Source organism: Pongo pygmaeus, chromosome 2, assembly GCF_028885625.2.
Source record: "Pongo pygmaeus isolate AG05252 chromosome 2, NHGRI_mPonPyg2-v2.0_pri, whole genome shotgun sequence".
In the NCBI taxonomy this organism is placed as follows: Eukaryota; Metazoa; Chordata; class Mammalia; order Primates; family Hominidae; genus Pongo; species Pongo pygmaeus.
This window is the reverse complement of record NC_085930.1, coordinates 44,969,996-44,989,283: the sequence shown is the minus strand read 5'-3', so window position 1 is coordinate 44,989,283 and position 19,288 is coordinate 44,969,996. Positions and strand designations below refer to the sequence as shown.

At 38.6% G+C, this 19,288-nt stretch overlaps 1 protein-coding gene across 2 annotated transcripts in view; it reads left to right on the top strand.

Moving 5' to 3' along the window:
- Positions 1-19,288, top strand: part of SLC9C1 (solute carrier family 9 member C1) — a 171,580-nt gene that overhangs the window by 47,871 nt on the left and 104,421 nt on the right. For both annotated transcript variants that reach the window (XM_054482329.1, XM_054482328.1), the window contains exons 10-11: positions 8,528-8,609; positions 12,567-12,733. In XM_054482329.1, the coding sequence (XP_054338304.1) occupies positions 8,528-8,609; positions 12,567-12,733 (249 nt within the window). The remainder of the gene's footprint in view (positions 1-8,527; positions 8,610-12,566; positions 12,734-19,288) is intronic.

Genomic DNA, 19,288 nt, shown 5'->3' with positions numbered 1-19,288 from the left:
CAGGAAATTCTGCCTGATGAAGAGAACTAAGATCTGGGACCCATGTGAAAATGCAGTCTGGCTGTTTATCCATAGAGCAGCTGCACTGTTCTGGGGGACTTTTCCAGTCCCTAGTCACCTCAGAATCCCTAGAGCTCAAAGGCAACAATGGCTAAGGCTGCGTAACAGCAAAAATGGTGGCCCAACCCTCCCACAGGGACCTCCATCCCAGGGAGGCTGGGAACCACTGCAACCCAGAAAACACTGGCTAGGGTGCCTGGAGAGCCCAGTCTGCAGTCTGACATGCAGAGCTACATGGAATATTAGCAGAGCAGCCACTCATATGGAGCCCTGGGCACTTTAGATACCTGGGCTTCCCAGCAAAAGTGGCAGCAATTTGAGCAAAGTTGGGGGTTAGACCCCTGTCCATACCTCTAGGAAAGGAGATAATTCAGGGGGCTGACCCAAAAGTTGCAAAGATCCATGGGAGAAGCATGGATACCCAGAATCACTCATTCACTCACCAGCCCAGAGAGGAGAAGCATGATCACGGACCTGTGTAAAAAAGCAAGCCGGCTACTCTTCCATAGGGCAGCTGCGCTAAAGGCAACAATGGCTAAGGCTATGAAACAGCAAAGATGGTAGCTTGCACCTCCCTCTCAGAGCTTGGTCTCAGGGAGGTGTAATGCTGCTACTGGTGGATGACTGAAGTTTCAAGCAGTGGGTCTTATCCCAGGAGATGCCATGGGAGTGATGCCTGTAGACCATTGCTACTCAGGCCCCCTGGATCACCTCCTTTCCTAGAGTACGTTCAAGAGTCTAATCTCTGACTTTGCTGAAGTTGCAACCACTTTTTCTGGGAACCCCAAGTATCTGAACCACCTAGGGCTCCACGTGTGCCTGGATGGCTGCTCTGCTAAGACCCCATGTTAGACTGAAGGCCCTGATGGAGTCGGTTCATGAGGGGATTTCCTGACCTGAGGGTTGCAAAGATCCATGGGAGAAGAATGGTTGCCCGGAATCAGTCACTCACACGTCACTTCTCTGTGTAGGGGAGGCTCCCCTGACTCTGTATCACTCCTAGGTGGGTGGTCATCCTGCCTTGATTTTCCTTGTTCTCTGTGGGTCAAGTTTTTTGCTTTATGAATCCCAATGTGTGTACCTGGATGTTTCAGCTGAAAATGCTGTATTTACTCACCCCTTCTATTTCTCTCCATGATAGAGGTGCATACTAGCTGCTTCTAGCCAGCCATCTTGGTCATTTTCCCAATCTTGTTCTTTTTATGACTGCATAGTATTCCATGGTGTATATGTACCACATTTTCTTTATCCAGTCTACAATTGATGGGCATTTTGCTTGATTTCATGTATTTACTCTTATGAATAGTGCTGTGATGAACATACACATGCATATGTCTTTATGGTAGAACAATTTATATTCTCTTAGATATATACCCAATAATGGGATTGCTGGGTCGAATGGTAGTTCCAAGTTCTTTGAGAAGTCACCAAACTGCTTTCCACTGTGGCTGCCTTAATTTACATTTCCACCAGCAGTATATAACTGTCCCTTTTTCTCTGCAAACTTGCCAGCACCTGTTATTTCTTGACTTTTTAGTAATAGCCAGTCTGACTGGTGTGAGGTGGCATCTCATTGTGGTTTTGATTTGCACTTCTCTGGTGATAGCGATTTTCACGTTTCACGTGGGTGTTGGCCATCTATATGTCTACATTCTTCTTTTTTGAGTTGTGAAAAACCGTAGAAACAACACGTGCTGGAGAGGATGTGGAGAAATAGGAACACTTTTACACTGTTGGTGGGACTATAGACTAATTCAACCATTGTGGAAGTCGGTGTGACAATTCCTCAGGGATCTAGAACTAGAAATACCATTTGACCCAGCCATCCCATTACTGGGTGTATACCCAAAGGATTATAAAACATGCTGCTATAAAGACACATGCACACGTATGTTTATTGTGGCACTATTCACAATCGCAAAGACTTGGAACCAACCCAAATGTCCAACAATGATAGACTGGATTAAGAAAATGTGGCACATATACACCGTGGAATACTATGCAGCCATAAAAAATGATGAGTTCATGTCCTTTGTAGGGACATGAATGAAGCTGGAAACCATCATTCTCAGCAAACTATCGCAAGGACAAAAAACCAAACACCGCATGTTCTCACTCATAGGTGGGAATTGAACAATGAGAACACATGGACACAGGAAGGGGAACATCACACATCGGGGACTGTTGTGGGGTGGGGGGAGGGGGGAGGGATAGCATTAAGAGATATACCTAATGCTAAATGACGAGTTAATGGGTGCAGCACACCAACATGGCACATGTATACATATGTAACAAACCTGCACTTTGTGCACGTGTACCCTAAAACTTAAAGTATAATTTAAAAAACCCATAGAAAGCATCAATGAAACCAGAAGTTGGTTATTTGAAACAATAAATAAGATTGATAGGTTGCTAGCTAGACTAATAAAGAATAAAAGAGACTATCCAAATAAACACAATCAGAAATGACTTAGAGGACATTACCACCAACCCCACAGAAATACAAGAATCCCTCAGAAACTGTTGTGAACACCTCTGCACACAAACTAGAAAACCTACAAGAAATAGATAAATTATTGGAAACAACAAACTCCCAAGATTAAACCAGGAATAAATTGAAACCTTAAGCAGACCAATAACGAGTTCCAAAATTGATTCTGCATCTAATAACCTACCAACCAGAAAAAGCCCAAACAAATTCATAGCTGAATTGTACTATAAAGAGCTGGTACCATTTCTACTAAAACTATTCCAAAAAATTGAGAATAGACTCCTCTCTAACTTATACTATGAGGCCAGCATCATCCTAATACCAAAACCTGGCAGAGCTAGCAGAGACACAACAGAAAAATAAAACTTCGGGCCAATATTCTTGAAGAATATAGATGCAAAAATCCTCAACAAAATGCTGACAAACCCAGTCCAGCAACAAATCAAAACGCTAATCTACCCATGATCTAGTAGGCTTTATCCTTTGGATGCCAGGTAGATTCAATACATACAAATAAGTAAATGTGATTTATCACATAAACAGAACTAAAAACTAGAATCATGTGATTACTTCAATAGATGCAGAAAAGGCTCCAACATTACTTCACATTCAAAACCCTTAAAAATCTAGACATTGAAGGAAGATACCTCAAAATAAGAAGAGCCCTCTAAGACAAGCCCAGAGCCAACATCATACAGAATCAGAAAAAGCTGGAAGCATTCCCCTTGAGAACTGGAACAAAACAATGATGCCCATTTTCACCATTCCTGTTCAACACAGTTCTGAGAGTCCTACCCAGAGCAATCAGGCAAGAGAAGGAAATAAAAGGCACCTAAATAAGAAGAGATTAAGTAAAACTATCTCTGTGTGCAGAAGATATGATTTTATACATAGAAAACTTTTTGTGAAATAGAGTTTGAAGAAAACTACTTTAATCTGATAGAGGGGATTTATTTAAAAAGAAAAACGTAAAAACTTAATGATAAGTGACACTTAATGGTTGAATACTGAATACTTTCCCCTAAGTTTCAAATAAGAGCAAATATATCTGCTTTCTTCATTTTTGTGGAACATTATGCTCAATGTCCTACCTCAGGCAATAGGGAGAAAAAAGGCACACAAATTGGTAGATACTAAATAACCGGTAGAACTAATAAGTGAATTTGGCAAAATTATGAAATTCATGTTCAGTATACAAAACTAAACTATATTTTTATATACTAGCAACAAACAAACAGAAAAATGAAATAAAGAATATAATAATAGCATCAAAAACATGTCATAGTAACAAAAATAATGAAATACGTGTGTATCAGTTATCATTATCTATGGCTATGTAAAAAATTGTCCCAAAATTCAGTGGCTTGAAACAAGAAACATTTATTATCTCAGTTTCTGTGAGTCAAGAATATGGGTATAAATTAACTGAGTGCCTCTGATTGTTTCTCTCATAAACTTGCATTTAAGCATAAATTGGGAGTGCAGCCATCAAAAGGCCCAACTGGGGCTAGAGAATCTGCTTCTAAGCTGATTGTGTGGTTTTGTTGACAAGATTCAGTTGTTTGAAGGCAGTGAACTAAAGGCTTTAGTTTCTTGTTGACTCTTGGCCAGAAGCCTCCTTGTCATTTGGACCTCTCCATAGGTCAGCGTGCAATATGGTAGCTGGCTTCTCTCAGAATGAATAAGCAAGAGAGCTAGAGAGAGCAAACCCTCAAGACAGAAGCCACAGTCTTTTTATAACCTAATTTTTCAAGTCACTTACCATTACTTCTTCATATTCTATTTATTAGAAGTGAGTCAATACGTCTAGTCCATATTTAAGATGACTAAGTATCTGGCTCATGCCTGTAATCCCAGCACTTTGGGAGGCCAAGGCAGGCAGATCACAAGGTCAGGAGATCGAGACCATCCTGGCTAACACAGTAAAACCGCGTCTCTACTAAAAATACAAAAAATTAGCTGGGTGTGGTGGCAGGTGCCTGTAGTCCCAGCTATTCGGGAGGCTGAGGCAGAAGAATGGTGTGAACCCAGGAGGCCAGGAGTGCCACTGCACTCCAGCCTGGGCGACAGAGCGAGATTCCGTCTCAAAAAAAAAAAAATAATAAGATGACTAAGTATCTAATATCAACAGTATATTTCAGCGTGTGAGATACACACACACAGACACACTCAGAGTAAACTGAGTACCACTTTATATTTTCTCTTCCAGAGTGAGATGTATGCAGTATGTGGCCATGTTTGCTAACATACTCATTCTTGACAAAATTCTGATATTATAAAATGTATATGGTTAATATTTGGGCTTGTGACCTGACTTCTAAGAGCTGCTTCTATCACAGAGTTAGGCATTCAATTAACAAAGTAGGAATTTGAGTACAACCTTGTCCATAAGACATTTTAAATATCCACTTAGCCTGGTGTAGTTAGTAGGTGGATGGACGCCACTTTCATAAGTTGAGCTTGAGCTCACTACTCAATTGTGCAGCTTAATATCCTGAGTAGGGACACTCCCCTATAGGTTGTCTTTATATCACCATCTTTCTAAGCCCAGAGATGTCATAAGTGACAAGAAAAGTGATAAAATTGAGAAATGGGTGTCACTGCTTCATTTGGAACACGTTATTAACTATGGTTGAAAGATCACATAAAATAGTTTTGTATTTCAACACAAATTGCTATAAGCAGTCCTTGATGTTTTTTTGATGGTATCAGCTGGAAAGCCTCAAATCTAAGAGGGCTTTCCACCCTAGATATAAAATAGATGTTGCCTATTGCTGTGGTTATAAATGAAAAAGGAAGTTGAGGACACTTTTGCAAATGCCAGAATGTAAGATTCATTCAGTGTGCTCTCTGGGCCTCTAAAGCATGCATTGACAGGATTTGCTTATTTTCTAAAATTGGCTTCGTTCAATATTTATTATTCTCCTTTTCCTCTCTGAGAATGAACTCTGTATAAAATAAGCTTCTGCCTATTTGCATTTATCCTCCAAACCCAATCTAACAGGATGTTTTCATTTTAAAAACAAAAGGGGAAAAGACCAGAGTTTTCAGGAGAAAACTGGAGGAAAATGGGGACGAAACCTCAGAAAGCAGCTATTCTCAGCAGCTTCCTGGTTAACAACCTTGATGCTGCCTCTGGTCTCTGTCTGTATTCTTCTGCATTTAACCTTCAGATTGTAAGCCTTTTCTGGCAAGCTTTCTTCTTTTTTTTAAGCTCTTTTCCTGAAACTTTCTATGAATGACTGTGGCACCGTTAATGCTGCTGAACATCTTTAAACTCTTAGCACAGGCAAGTGTGTAGCTTAAGGCCACTATTGGTGAGGAAACCAAGTGTCCTCTGTGCCTTTTTTCTTTCTGTGAAGTAATTTAAGGACATCTAAAAAATTGGATTTTAAAAAGTTATCATCTTGATACAACACTGTGTGCATATACACTTGGAAGCTTAAAAAGGTGTTTTGTCTGGAACTTAGAAGTAGCTCTAAATCTAGTAGGGCAGACTTTCTAACATACCTAGTTTTATTTATTGGCTTTGTTGGAGTATGATAGGAAAATGATGACTCTTTACTCAGCTCTGGTATTGCTCATAACTTACCAAGAGGCTAATACTAAACTTGGAAAATTGTTTAAGTACATTTTATCAAGCAGTCTGGGTTTTGTTTTTTAATATAGTTTTTAATGGATATCTGAAAACTGAAGGAAACTTTAAAGGTTTTTTAATGGTGCAGGTGAAGGTGCCAGTTGCTATTTGGTATCACACTCTACAAAAGCTTAATTACTTTACGTGATGCTGGTTGCTAAGCAGCGATTGTATAGAACATAAGCCTACTGGGTGCCTTTACAAGCCAGAGGCTGATGCTGCACTCTTGATGTCATGTGAGGAAATAATGCACATGCTCTAATTGCTCACCAAGAAATAAACCTAGAAACAGAAAATGAAGAACAAAAAGGTTGCTTGAAATAAACCATGATCAACATGACCGTATTTTGAAACATTTCAGGAAGGTTGCTTCTTGTCAAACTTGCCTGGCAGAGTTTGTTCAAAACCTGTATTTAATAAATGAACACCTGACTTACAAAAAAAAAGATGACTAAGTACCAAGAGCTGGATACCTTTGAGAGCCAACTTAGAGGCTTCTTTCCAAAATATGCAAGACTTGTGCACTGAAAACAACATGGCATTGTTGAGATAAATTTTTAAAAACCTACATAAAATATGTATTCCAATCATGGATTTGAAGACTTGGAATTATTAGGATGCCACTATACTCATTGCAATTCCAATCCCAGAAGATTTTAGAAATAGATACCCAAAATCTAAACTCCATATAGAAATACAGAAGACTGAGGATAGCCCTAATAATTTGGAAAAGGAAGAACCAAATTTAAGGACTTATACTATCTGATATCAGGACTTACTATAAAAATACAGTAATTCAGTAGCATGCTGGCGTAAGAATAAAAAAAGATGAATGGAGTATAATAAAGAATTCAAAAAAGAGTCACATTTATATGGTGAATTGGTTTTTGACACAGATTCTGAAACAGTTCAATGAGAGAAAAAATATTTTTTTTTAATAAATGGTGCTGAACTACTGGATTCACTTAGAAAAAAAAAAAAGAAACGTTCTGTTTTTACCTCACACCATACCTAAAACTGATTTGAGATGGACCATAGACTTAAATATAAAATCAAAAACTCTAAAATTTTTTGGAGAAAATACAATGGTAACCCAATTTTTAAAAAATGTACAAAATATTTGAACAGACACTTCTTCAAAAAGAAAGATGTGTACTAATATGCATGTTAAAAGTATTCAACATTACTACTCTAAGGAAATGCAAATTAAAATCACAGTGAGACATGTCATATGCTATTTAATTTATATGAAGATTTTAGAATTGGCAATTCTTATCTACAGAAGCAGAAATCAAAATACTAGCTGCCTCTCATTGGTGAAGGACTGATCAGGAAGGAGCATTAGAGAAATTTTGGGGATGTGAGATATTTTGCATCTTGATAGGATTGAGAGTTATATGAGGAGATATACACTGTCAAAATTGACAAAATGGTACTTGAGTACATTTCAATGTATGTACATTATACCTCAGATTTCCTTATTACCAATGCTTGGGCTGCACCCTTGACGAATTAGGTCAGAATATTCAGGGGGGACCTCCTGGGTACCAATATTTTGAAGTTTCCCTTATGATTCTAATGTGCAACTTTGGGAGCCTCTAGTGTGGTTTCATGCTCTATCCCTAATTCCATCTGTGGATATAGAACAGAAGACTAGCTAGGGTTAAACATAAATTCTGGAAGTTAGAATTCCATAAATCCCCAAAAATGTGTAGCCTCAGATTGAAAATTGTTAGTTCATTTGTCTATCAAGACTGACTTGAGATACAAGTAGATAAAGATAACAAGTGGCACCAAAGACATTTATTACTCCTTCTTCCTGACAATGAAAGGGTACAAGTGAGGCAAAGTGTGAGGTGGAGAAAACATATCAAGGGCCTTGAGTTGTTCTCCTTTCCCAGGTAAGGAGAATTGTTTGATGCAGATACGCTGGTAATGTTGAACAGAGAACGGTGTGGCCATGCACATCCAGGTATGTATAGTGGATAAGGATTGATAAACTATAAGTGTATTCTCAGGTACCAGGAAGTGCAACAGTAGAATTCAAAGATAAGTACTCCTTCCCAATGTCTGTATAAGTATTGATTTACTTGTCAAAATTTGTGTCCTAATTTTGGTTTGGTAACAAAACATGGATGAATTACATGCAGGAAGATAGAGAATACCCAGAGTGCTTTCATCATGTCTTAGATTAATTCCTCCCTTGCCATGAGCATCTGTTAACACAGTACAACCTAGCTTAATTTATATTGGAAAATAGCTTATTTATATTGGTAAATATAGGCTATATGATATGAAATTGTCATGAATACTTACTTTGTATTTTTTTTCAATTCTAGATATTATTTCATGGAGTGTTAGTATGCCTAATAACCCTTGTTGTCAATAGATTTATTTTGCCAATGGCAGTTACTATACTAGGTAAGCCCTAACAATTACTATTCCTGTGGAGAGAAAAACATTCTAAGTATGGTAAAGAAGTGCTAATAATAAAGAATCCATATACAGCCTAGGCAACATAGTGAGACCCCCATCTCTACAAAAAGTTTAAAAATTAGCCAGGTGTAGCAGTGCACACCTGTTGTCCTAGCTGTTTGGAAGGCTGATTGGGGAGGATCGCTGGAACCCAGGAGGCTGATGCTGCATTGAGGCAAGATCACACCACTGCACTCCACCCTGGGCAAGAGAGCAAGACCCTGTCTCAAAAAAAAAAAAAAAGAATCCATATAAATTATATAAATACAAGTCAGTGGTGCCTAATTTTTTCAAATTTTATTTTACATGTGCAGGTTTGTTACATGGGTATATTGTGTGATGCTGAGGTTTGAGGTACAGATCTCATCACCAAGGTGGTGACCACAGTACCCGAAAGGTAGCTTTTCAACTCACATCCCATTTCTCTTTCCCCACTCTAGTACTCCCTGGTGTCCACTGTTCCCATCTCTATGTTCATGTGTACTCAATGTTTAGTTCCCACAAAAGGTATTGGATTTTCTGCTCCTGCATTAATTCACTTAAGATAGTGGCCTCTGGCTTTATCCATGTTGCGGCAAAGGGCATAATCTTGTTCTTTTTTATGGCTGCGTAGTATTCAATGGTGTATCTGTACCACATTTTCTTTATCCATTCCACCATTGATGGACACTTAGGTTGATTCCATCTCTTTGCTATTGTGAATAATGCTGTGATGAACATACAAGTGAATGTATCTTTTTTGTAGAATGATTTATTTTCCTTTGGCTATCTTGGGGTGGCTAGCTTGAATGGCAGTTCTGTTTACAGTTATTTGAGAAATCTCCAAACTGCTTTCCACAGTGGCTGAACTAATTTACATTCTCCTTTCTCACCAACAGTATATGTGTTCCCCTTTTGCCACAGCCTTGCCAGCATCTGTTATTTTTTGACTTTTTAATAATAACCATTCTGACTGCTGTGAGATGGTATCTCATTGTGATTTTCATTTGCGTTTCTTTTATGACTAGTGATGATGTGCATTTTTTCACGTGTTTGTTGGCCACTTATATGCCTTCTTTTGAGAAGTGTCTGTTCATGTTCTTTGCCCATTAAGATTTTTTTTCATTTTAATTTTTGTGGATACATAGTAGTTGTATATATTTATGGGGTGCATGAGATATTTTGATACGGGCATAGAATGTGTAATAATCAATTAGGGTAAATGGAGTATCCATCACCTCAGGTGTTTATCCTTTGTGTTACAAACAATCCAATTATACTCTTTTAGTTATTTTTAAATGCACAATTCATTATTCTTGACTATAGTCACCCTATCGTGCTATCAAATGCCAGATCTTTTTCATTCTTTCTATTTTTTGAACACATTAACCACCCAAATTTCCCCTTACCTCCCCACTACTCTTCACAGTCTCTGGTTAGTCATCATTCTACTCTCTATCTCTGTAAGTTCAATTGTTTTAATTTTTAGCTCCCACAAATAAGTGAGAACATGCAAAGTTTTTCTTTCTGTGCCTGGCTTATTTCACTTAACATGACCTCCAGTTCCATCCATGCTGTTGCAAATGACAGGATCTCATTCTTTTTAATAGCTTAATGGTATGCCATTGTGTATATGTATAATATTTTCTTTATCCATTCGTCTGTTGATGGACACTTAACCTTTGCCAATTTTTAAATGGGATTGTTTTTTGCCTGTTGCTTTAAGTTCCTTGTAGATTCTGGATATAAGACCTTTGTTAGATGTATAGTTTGCTAATATATTCTCCCATTTTATAGGTTGTCTGTTTACTCTATTAATAGTTTCTTTTGCTTTGCAGAAACTCTCCAGTTTAATTAGGTGTCGCTTGTCAATTTTTGTTTTGTTACAATTTTTTGGAGGACTTAGCCAAAAATTATTTCTCAAGGCTGGTGTGGAAAAAGTTATTTCCTAGGTTTTCTTCTAGGACTTTTATAGTTTACATTTAAATATTTAATCCATCTTGAGTTAATTTTTGTACATAGTGAAAGGTAGAGGTCCAGTTTCATTGTTCTGCATACAGCTAGCCAGTTATCGCAGCACCATTTATTGAATAGGGAATCCATCCCCCATTGTCTGTTTTTGTCAGCTTTGTCAAACATCAGATGGCTGTAAGCATGCAGCTTTTCTTCTGGGTTCTCTATTCTGTCCCATTGAGCTATGTATCTGTTTTTGTACCAATACCATGTTGTTTTGGTTACTGTAGACTAGTAGTATAGTTTGAAGTCAAGTAGCGTAATGCTTCTGGCTTTGCTCTGTTTGCTTAGGATTGCATTGGCTATTTGGGCTCTCTTTTGGTTCTATATAAACTTTAGAACTGTTTTTCTCTAATCCTGTGAAAAATGACATTAGTAGTTCAATAGAAATTGTGTTAAATCTGCATATTGCTTTGGATAATGTGGCCATTTTAATGATATTGATTCTTTCAATCCATGAGCATGGAATGTTTTTCCATTTATTTGTGTCATCTCTGATTACTTTCACAGTGTTTTATAGTTCTCCTTGTAGAGATCTTTCACCTCCTTCATTAGCTGTATTCTTAGATATTTCTCTTTTTTGTGTCTATTTTATTCTTTTTTATTTTTAAAATGTTCGTTGGTACATAGTAGGTGTATATGTTTGTGGGGTACCCGAGATGTTTTGGTACAGGCATGCAAAGTGAAATAAGCACATCATAGAGAATAGGATATCCATCCCCTCAGGCATTTATCCTTTGAATTACAAACAATTCAATTGCTCTTTAAATTATTCTTAAAATGTAAGATTTTAAAAATGTTTAAAATTTAAAATATGACTCTTTAAATTATTCTTAAAATGTAAAGGAATTATTGACTATAGTCACCTTATTGTGTTGTCAAATAGTAAGTCTTATTTATTCTTTCTATATTTTTGTGCCCATTAACCATCCCCACCTGCCCCCATCCCCCCACCACCTTTCCCAGCCTCTGTTAACCATCAGTCTACTCTCTATGTCCATGAGTTAAATTGTTTTTATTTTCAGATCCCACAAATAAGTGAGAATATGTGATGTTTGTCTTTCTGTGCGTGGCTTATTTCACTTAACATAATGATCTTCAGAAAACACAATAGGTGCTAAATTTCTTAGGAAGCTAGAAACTGGATGTGTTCTAGAACAAAAAGATAGTTCAAGAGATTGGAATCTTATAAGATAATGCAGATAATTTATCATATGTGCTTAACTGGCTCAAGCGGTTATGGAAGCTAAGTCCCAAAGGCCTGAGAACCAAAAGAGCCAATGGTACAAGTTCCAGCTAAAGTCTGAAGGTAGGAGAAGACTGAAGTCCCTGCTCAAAGACCATCAGGCAGAGACAACAAATTCTCTCTTGTTCACTTTTGTTTTATTGAGGCCTCCAACAGATTGGATGAGGCCCACCAACATTGGGAAAGGCAGTGTACTTTACTCAGTCTACCAATTTAAATGTCACCCTCATCCAAAAACACTCACAGACACACCCAGAATGTTTAACTGAATACGTGGGCATCCTGTGGCCCAGTCAAGTTGGCAAATGAAACTAACCATTATACCTCTGTTTCTTTGTTTCCTCATATATCAAACTGGGAAAAAGGACTCACCTCAAAAGGTGGCCAGATAACCAAAAACTTAATGCATGCAAAGTGCTGAAATGCACTTTTGCAGAATATAGTAAGCACTCAATAAACATGAGCTATTACTATTACATGACTCACCTTTTGTGAGAATGAAAGCAGAAAATGTTTAACTCTTTAGTATTCCCATTATTAAACAATTTATGTTGAAATTTTATTTAAAGACTAGTGACAATAAGTTAAAAACAAAAGTAAGCTTTCTAACCCATATCAAAATGGTGGTGTTTCTACTATTTATCAAATGTGTGTTTGTATCAAAGGTCTTCGTGATGCCACATCAACAAAATATAAATCGGTTTGTTGCACATTTCAACACTTTCAAGAGCTAACCAAGTCTGCAGCCTCTGCCCTTAAATTTGACAAAGATCTTGCTAATGCTGATTGGAACATGATTGAGAAAGCAATTATACTTGAAAACCCATACATGGTAAGGAATTAATATCTTTTTTATTGCTTTAATGCAGATTTGATTATACTGAAGTATAAATCAGATCATAAATATTAATTCACAAGTTTTAATATTTGTAATTGATAGAGAAGTCATGTTGATAACTCTATTTAACAAAGTAGTAAGGGGGAGTGTTAAGGAACTTCATGATCACTGTGGGGCAAAGTAGAAGTCATAACCCCTTTGAATATATATATTTAAAATATACATTTTGAGGACATGGTTCCAAGATGGCCGAATAGGAACAGCTCCAGTCTACAGCTCCCAGTGTGAGTGACACAGAAGACGGGTGATTTCTGCATTTCCAACTGAGGTACCTGGTTCATCTCACTGGGGCTTGTCAGACAGTGCGTGCAGGACAGTGGGCGCAGTGCACCAAGTGTGAGCTGAACCAGGGCGAGACATCACCTCACCCAGGAAGCGCAAGGGGTCAGGGAATTCCCTTTCGTAGCCAAGCAAAGCTGTGACAGATGGCACCTGGAAAATCGGGTCACTCCCACCCTAATACTGCATTTTTCCAATGGTCTTAGCAAACGGCATACCAGGAGATTATATACCACACCTGGCTCAGAGGGTCCCACACCCACGGAGCTAGCTCATTGCTAGCATAGCAGTCTGAGATCAAACTGCAAGGCAGCAGTGAGGCTGGGGAGGGGCACCCACCATTGCCGAGGCTTGAGTAGGTAAACAAAGCCACCAGGAAGCTCGAACTGGGTGGAGCCCACTGCAGCTCAAGGAGGCCTGCCTTCCTCTGTAGACTCCACCTCTGGGGGCAGGGCATAGCTGAACAAAAGGCAGCAGAAACCTCTGCAGGCTTAAATGTCCCTGTCTGACAGCTTTGAAGAGAGTAGTGTTTCTCCCAGCATGGAGTTTGAGATCTGAGAACAGACAGACTGCCTCCTCAAGTGGGTCCCTGACCCCCAAGTAGCCTAACTGGGAGGCACCCCCCAGTAGGGGCAGATTGACACCTCACATGGCCAGGTACCCCTCTGAGATGAAACCTCCAGGGGAACAATCAGACAGCAACATTGCCTGTTCAGCAATATTCGCTGTTCTGCAGCCTCCACTGCTGATACCTAGGCAAACAGGGTCTGGAGTGGACCTCCAGCAGACTCCAACAGACCTGCAGCTGAGGATCCTGACTGTTAGAAGGAAAAATAACAAACAGAAAGGACATCCACACCAAAACCCCATCTGTACGTCACAATCATCAAAGACCAAAGGTAGATAAAACCACAAAGATGGGGAAAAAACAGAACAGAAAAACTGAAAATTCTAAAAATCAGAGCACCTCTCCCCCTCCAAAGGAACACAGCTCCTCACCAGCAACAGAACAAAGCTGGACAGAGAATGATCTTGACAAGTTGAGAGAAGAAGGCTTCAGATGATAAAACATCTCCAAGCTAAAGGAGGAAGTTCAAACCCATCGCAGAGAAGATAAAAACCTTGAAAAAAGATTAGACGAATGGCTAACTAGAATAACCAATGCAGAGAAGTCCTTAAAGGACCTGATGGAGCTGAAAACCATGGCACGAGAACTATGTGACAAATGCAAAAGCTTCAGTAGCTGATTCAATCAACTGGAAGAAAGGGTATCAGTGAAGGAAGATCAAATGAATGAAATGAAGCGAGAAGAGAAGTTTAGAGAAAACAGAATAAAAAGAAATGAACAAAGCCTCCAAGAAATATGGGACTATGTGAAAAGACCCAATCTATGTCTGATTGGTGTACCTGAAAGTGACAGGGAGAATGGAACCAAGTTGGAAAACACTCTGCAGGATATTATCCAGGAGAACTTCCCCAATCTAGCAAGGCAGGCCAACATTCAGATTCAGGAAATACATAGAACGCCACAAAGATACTCCTCAACAAGAGCAACTCCAAGACACATAATTGTCAGATTCACCAAAGTTGAAATGAAAGAAAAAATGTTAAGGGCAGCCAGAGAGAAAAGTTGGGTTACCCACAAAGGGAAGACCATCAGACTAACAGCTGATCTCTCGGCAGAAATTCTACAAGCCAGAAGAGAGTGGGGGCCAATATTCAACATTCTCAGAGAAAAGAATTTTCAACCCAGAATTTGATATACAGCCAAACTAAGCTTCATAAGTGAAGGAGAAATAAAATACAGACAAGCAAATGCTGAGAGATTTTGTCACCACCAGGCCTGCCCTAAAAGAGCTCCTGAAGGAAGCAGTAAACATGGAAAAGAACAACTGGCACCAGCCACTGCAAAAACATGAAAAATTGTCAAGACCATTGATGCTAGGAAGAAACTGCATCAAGTAATGAGCAAAATAACCAGCTAACATCATAATGACAGGATCAAATTCACACATAACAATATTAACCTTAAATGTCAATGGGCTAAATGCTCCAATTAAAAGACACAGACTGGCAAATTGGATAAAGACTCAAGACCCATCAGTGTGCTGTATTCAGGAAACCCATCTCACGTGCACATAGGCTCAAAATAAAGGGATGGAGGAAGATCTACCAAGCAAATGGAAAACAAAAAAGGCAGGGGTTGCAATCCTAGTCTCTGATAAAACAGACTTTAAACCAACGAAGATCAACAGAGACAAAGAAGGCCATTACATAATGGTAAAGGGATCAATTCAACAAGAAGAGCTAACTATCCTAAATATATATGCACCCAATACAGGAGCACCCAGATTCATAAAGCAAGTCCTTAGAGACCTACAAAGAGACTTAGACTCCCACACAATAATAAAGGGAGACTTTAACACCCCACTGTCAACATTAGACAGAACAACGAGACAGAAAGTTAACAAGGATATCCAGGAATTGAGCTCAGCTCTGCACCAAGTGGACCTAATAGACATCTATAGAACTCTCCACCCCAAATCAACAGAATATACATTCTTATCAGCACCACACCACACTTATTCCAAAATTGACCACATAGTTGGAAGTAAAGCACTCCTCAGCAAATGTAAAAGAACAGAAATTATAACAAACTGCCTCTCAGACCACAGTGCAAACAAACAAGAACTCAGGATTAAGAAACTCACTCAAAACTGCTCAACTACATGGAAACGGAGCAACCTGCTCCTGAATGACTACTGGATACATAACGAAATGAAGGCAGAAATAAACATGTTCTTTGAAACCAATGAGAACAAAGACACAACATACCAGAATCTCTGGGACACATTTATAGCAGTGTGTAGAGGGAAATTTATAGCACTAAATGCCCACAAGAGAAAGCAGGAAAGATCTAAAATTGACACCCTAACATCACAATGAAAAGAACTAGAGAAGCAAAAGCAAACACATTCAAAAGCTAGCAGAAGGCAAGAAATAACTAAAATCAGAGCAGAACTGAAGGAGATAGAGACACAAAAAACCCTTCAAAAAAATCAATGAATCCAGGAGCTGGTTTTTTGAAAAAAATCAACCAAATTGATAGACCACCAGCAAGACTAACAAAGAAGAAAAGAGAGAAGAATGAAATAGACACAATAAAAAATGATAAAGGGGATGTCACCACCGATCCCACAGAAATACAAACTACCCTCAGAGAATGCTATAAACACCTCTACACAAATAAACCAGAAAATCTAGAAGAAATACATAAATTCCTTGACACATGCACCCTCCCAGGACTAAACCAGAAAGAAGTTAAATCTCTTAATAGAACAATAACAGGCTCTGAAATTGAAGCAATAATTAATACCTTACCAACCAAAAAAAGTCCAGGACCAGATGGATTCACAGCCGAATTCTACCGGAAGTACAAGGAGGAGATGGTACCATTCCTTCTGAAACTATTCCAATCAATAGAAAAAGAGAGAATCCTCCCTAACTCATGTTATGAGGCCAACATCATCCTGATACCAAAGCCTGGCAGAGACACAACAAAAAAAGAGAATTTTAGACCAATATTCCTGAAGAACATAGATGCAAAAATCCTCAATAAAATACTGGCAAACTGAATCCAGCAGCACATCAAAAAGCTTATTCACCATGATCAAGTGGGCTTCATCCCTGGGATGCAAGGCTGGTTCAACATATGCAAATCAATAAATGTAATCCAGCATATAAACAGAACCAAAGGCAAAAACCACATGATTATCTCAATAGATGCAGAAAAGGCCTTCGACAAAATTCAACAGCCCTTCATGCTAAAAACTCTTAATAAATTAGGTATTGATGGGACGTATCGCAAAATAATAAAAGCTATTTATGACAAACCCACAGCCAATATCATACTGAATGGCAAAAACTGAAAGCATTCCCTTTGAAAACTGGCACAAGACAGGGATGCCCTCTCTCACCACTCCTATTCAACATAGTGTTGGAAGTTCTGGCCAGGGCAATCAGGCAGGAGAAGGAAATAAAGGGTATTCAATTAGGAAAAGAGGAAGTCAAATTGTCCCTGTTTGCAGATGATATGATGGTATATTTAGAAAACCCCATCGTCTCAGCCCAAAATCTCCTTATGCGCATAAGCAACTTCAGCAAAGTCTCAGGATACAAAATCAATGTGCAAAAATCACAAGCATTCTTATACACCAGTAACAGACAAACAGCCAAACCATGAGTGAACTCCCATTCACAATTGCTTCAAAGAGAATAAAATACCTAGGAATCCAACTTACAAGGGATGTGAAGGACCTCTTCAAGGAGAACTGCAAACCACTGCTCAACAAAATAAAAGAGGATACAAACAAATGGAAGAACATTCCATGCTCATGGATAGGAAGAATCAATATCGTGAAAATGGTCATACTGCCCAAGGTAATTTATAGATTCGATGCCATCCCTATCAAGCTACCAATGACTTTCTTCACAGAATTGGAAAAAACTACTTTGAAGTTCATATGGAACCAAAAAAGAGCCCACATTGCTAAGTCAATCATAAGCTGAAAGAAGAAAGCTGGAGGCATCATGCTACCTGACTTCAAACTATACTACAAGGCTACACTAACCAAAATAGCATGGTACTTGTACCAAAACAGAGATCTAGACCAATGGAACAGAACAGAGCCCTCAGAAATAATACCACACATCTACAACTATCTGATCTTTGACAAAGTTGACAAAGACAGGAAATGGAGAAAGGATTCCCTATTTAACAAATGGTGCTGGGAAAACTGGCTAGCCATATGTAGAAAGCTAAAACTGGATACCTTCCTTATGCCTTACACAAAAATTAATTCAAGATGGATTAAAGACTTAAATGTTAGACCTAAAACCATAAAAACCCTAGAAGGAAACCTAGGCAATACCATTCAGGACATAGGCATGGGCAAGGACTTCATGTCTAAAACACCAAAAGCAATGGCAACAAAAGCCAAAATTGACAAATGGGATCTAATTAAGCTAACGAGCTTCTGCACAGCAAAAAAAACTACCATCAGAGTGAACAGGCAACCTACAGAATGGAAGAAAATTTTTGCAATCTACCCATCTGACAAAGGGCTAATATCCATAATCTACAATGAACTCAAACAGATTTACAAGTAAAAACAACCCCATCAAAAAGTGGGCAAACGATATGAACAGACACTTCTCAAAAGAAGACATTTATGCAGCCAATAGATACATGAAAAAATGCTCATCATCACTGGTCATCAGAGAAATGAAAATCAAAACCACAATGAGATACCATTTTATACCACTTAGAATGGCGATCATTAAAAAGTCAGGAAACAAGAGGTGCTGGAGAGGGATGTGGAGAAATAGGAACACTTTTACACTGTTGGTGGGACTGTAAACTAGTTAAACCATTGTGGAAGACAGTGTGGCGATTCCTCAGGGATCTAGAACTAGAAATACCATTTGACCCAGCCATTCCATTACTGGGTATATACCCAAAGGATTATAAAACATGCTGCTATAAAGACACATGCACATGTATGTTTATTGCGGCACTATTCACAATAGCGAAGACTTGGAACCAACCCAAATGTCCAACAATGATAGACTGGATTAAGAAAATGTGGCACATATACACCTTGGAATTCTGTGCAGCCATTAAAAAGATGAGTTCATGTCCTTTGTAGGGACATGGATGAAGCTGGAAACCATCATTCTCAGCAAACTATCGAAAGGACAAAAAACCAAACACCGCATGTTCTCACTCATAGGTGGGAATTGAACAATGAGAACACATGGACACAGGAAGGGGAACATCACATACCAGGGACTGTTGTGGGGTGGGGGTGGGGGGAGGGATAGCATTAGGAGATATACCTAATGTAAATGATGAGTTAATGAGTGCAGCACACCAACATGGCACACGTATACGTATGTAACAAACTTGCACGTTGTGCACATGTACCCTAGAACTTAAAGTATAATTAAAAAAAGAATAAATACCAAAAATTTGAAAATAAAATAAAATATATGTTTTATGTGTATGTTTAAAATATATATGTTTAAATTCAAAAGAGGAAGCTGTGTATTGGAACTCCCTTTAAAAGATATCATAGGTCAGCAGAGTGGCTCATGCCTGTAATCTTAGCACTTTGGGAAGCCAAGGCAGGTGAATTGCTTGAGCCAAGC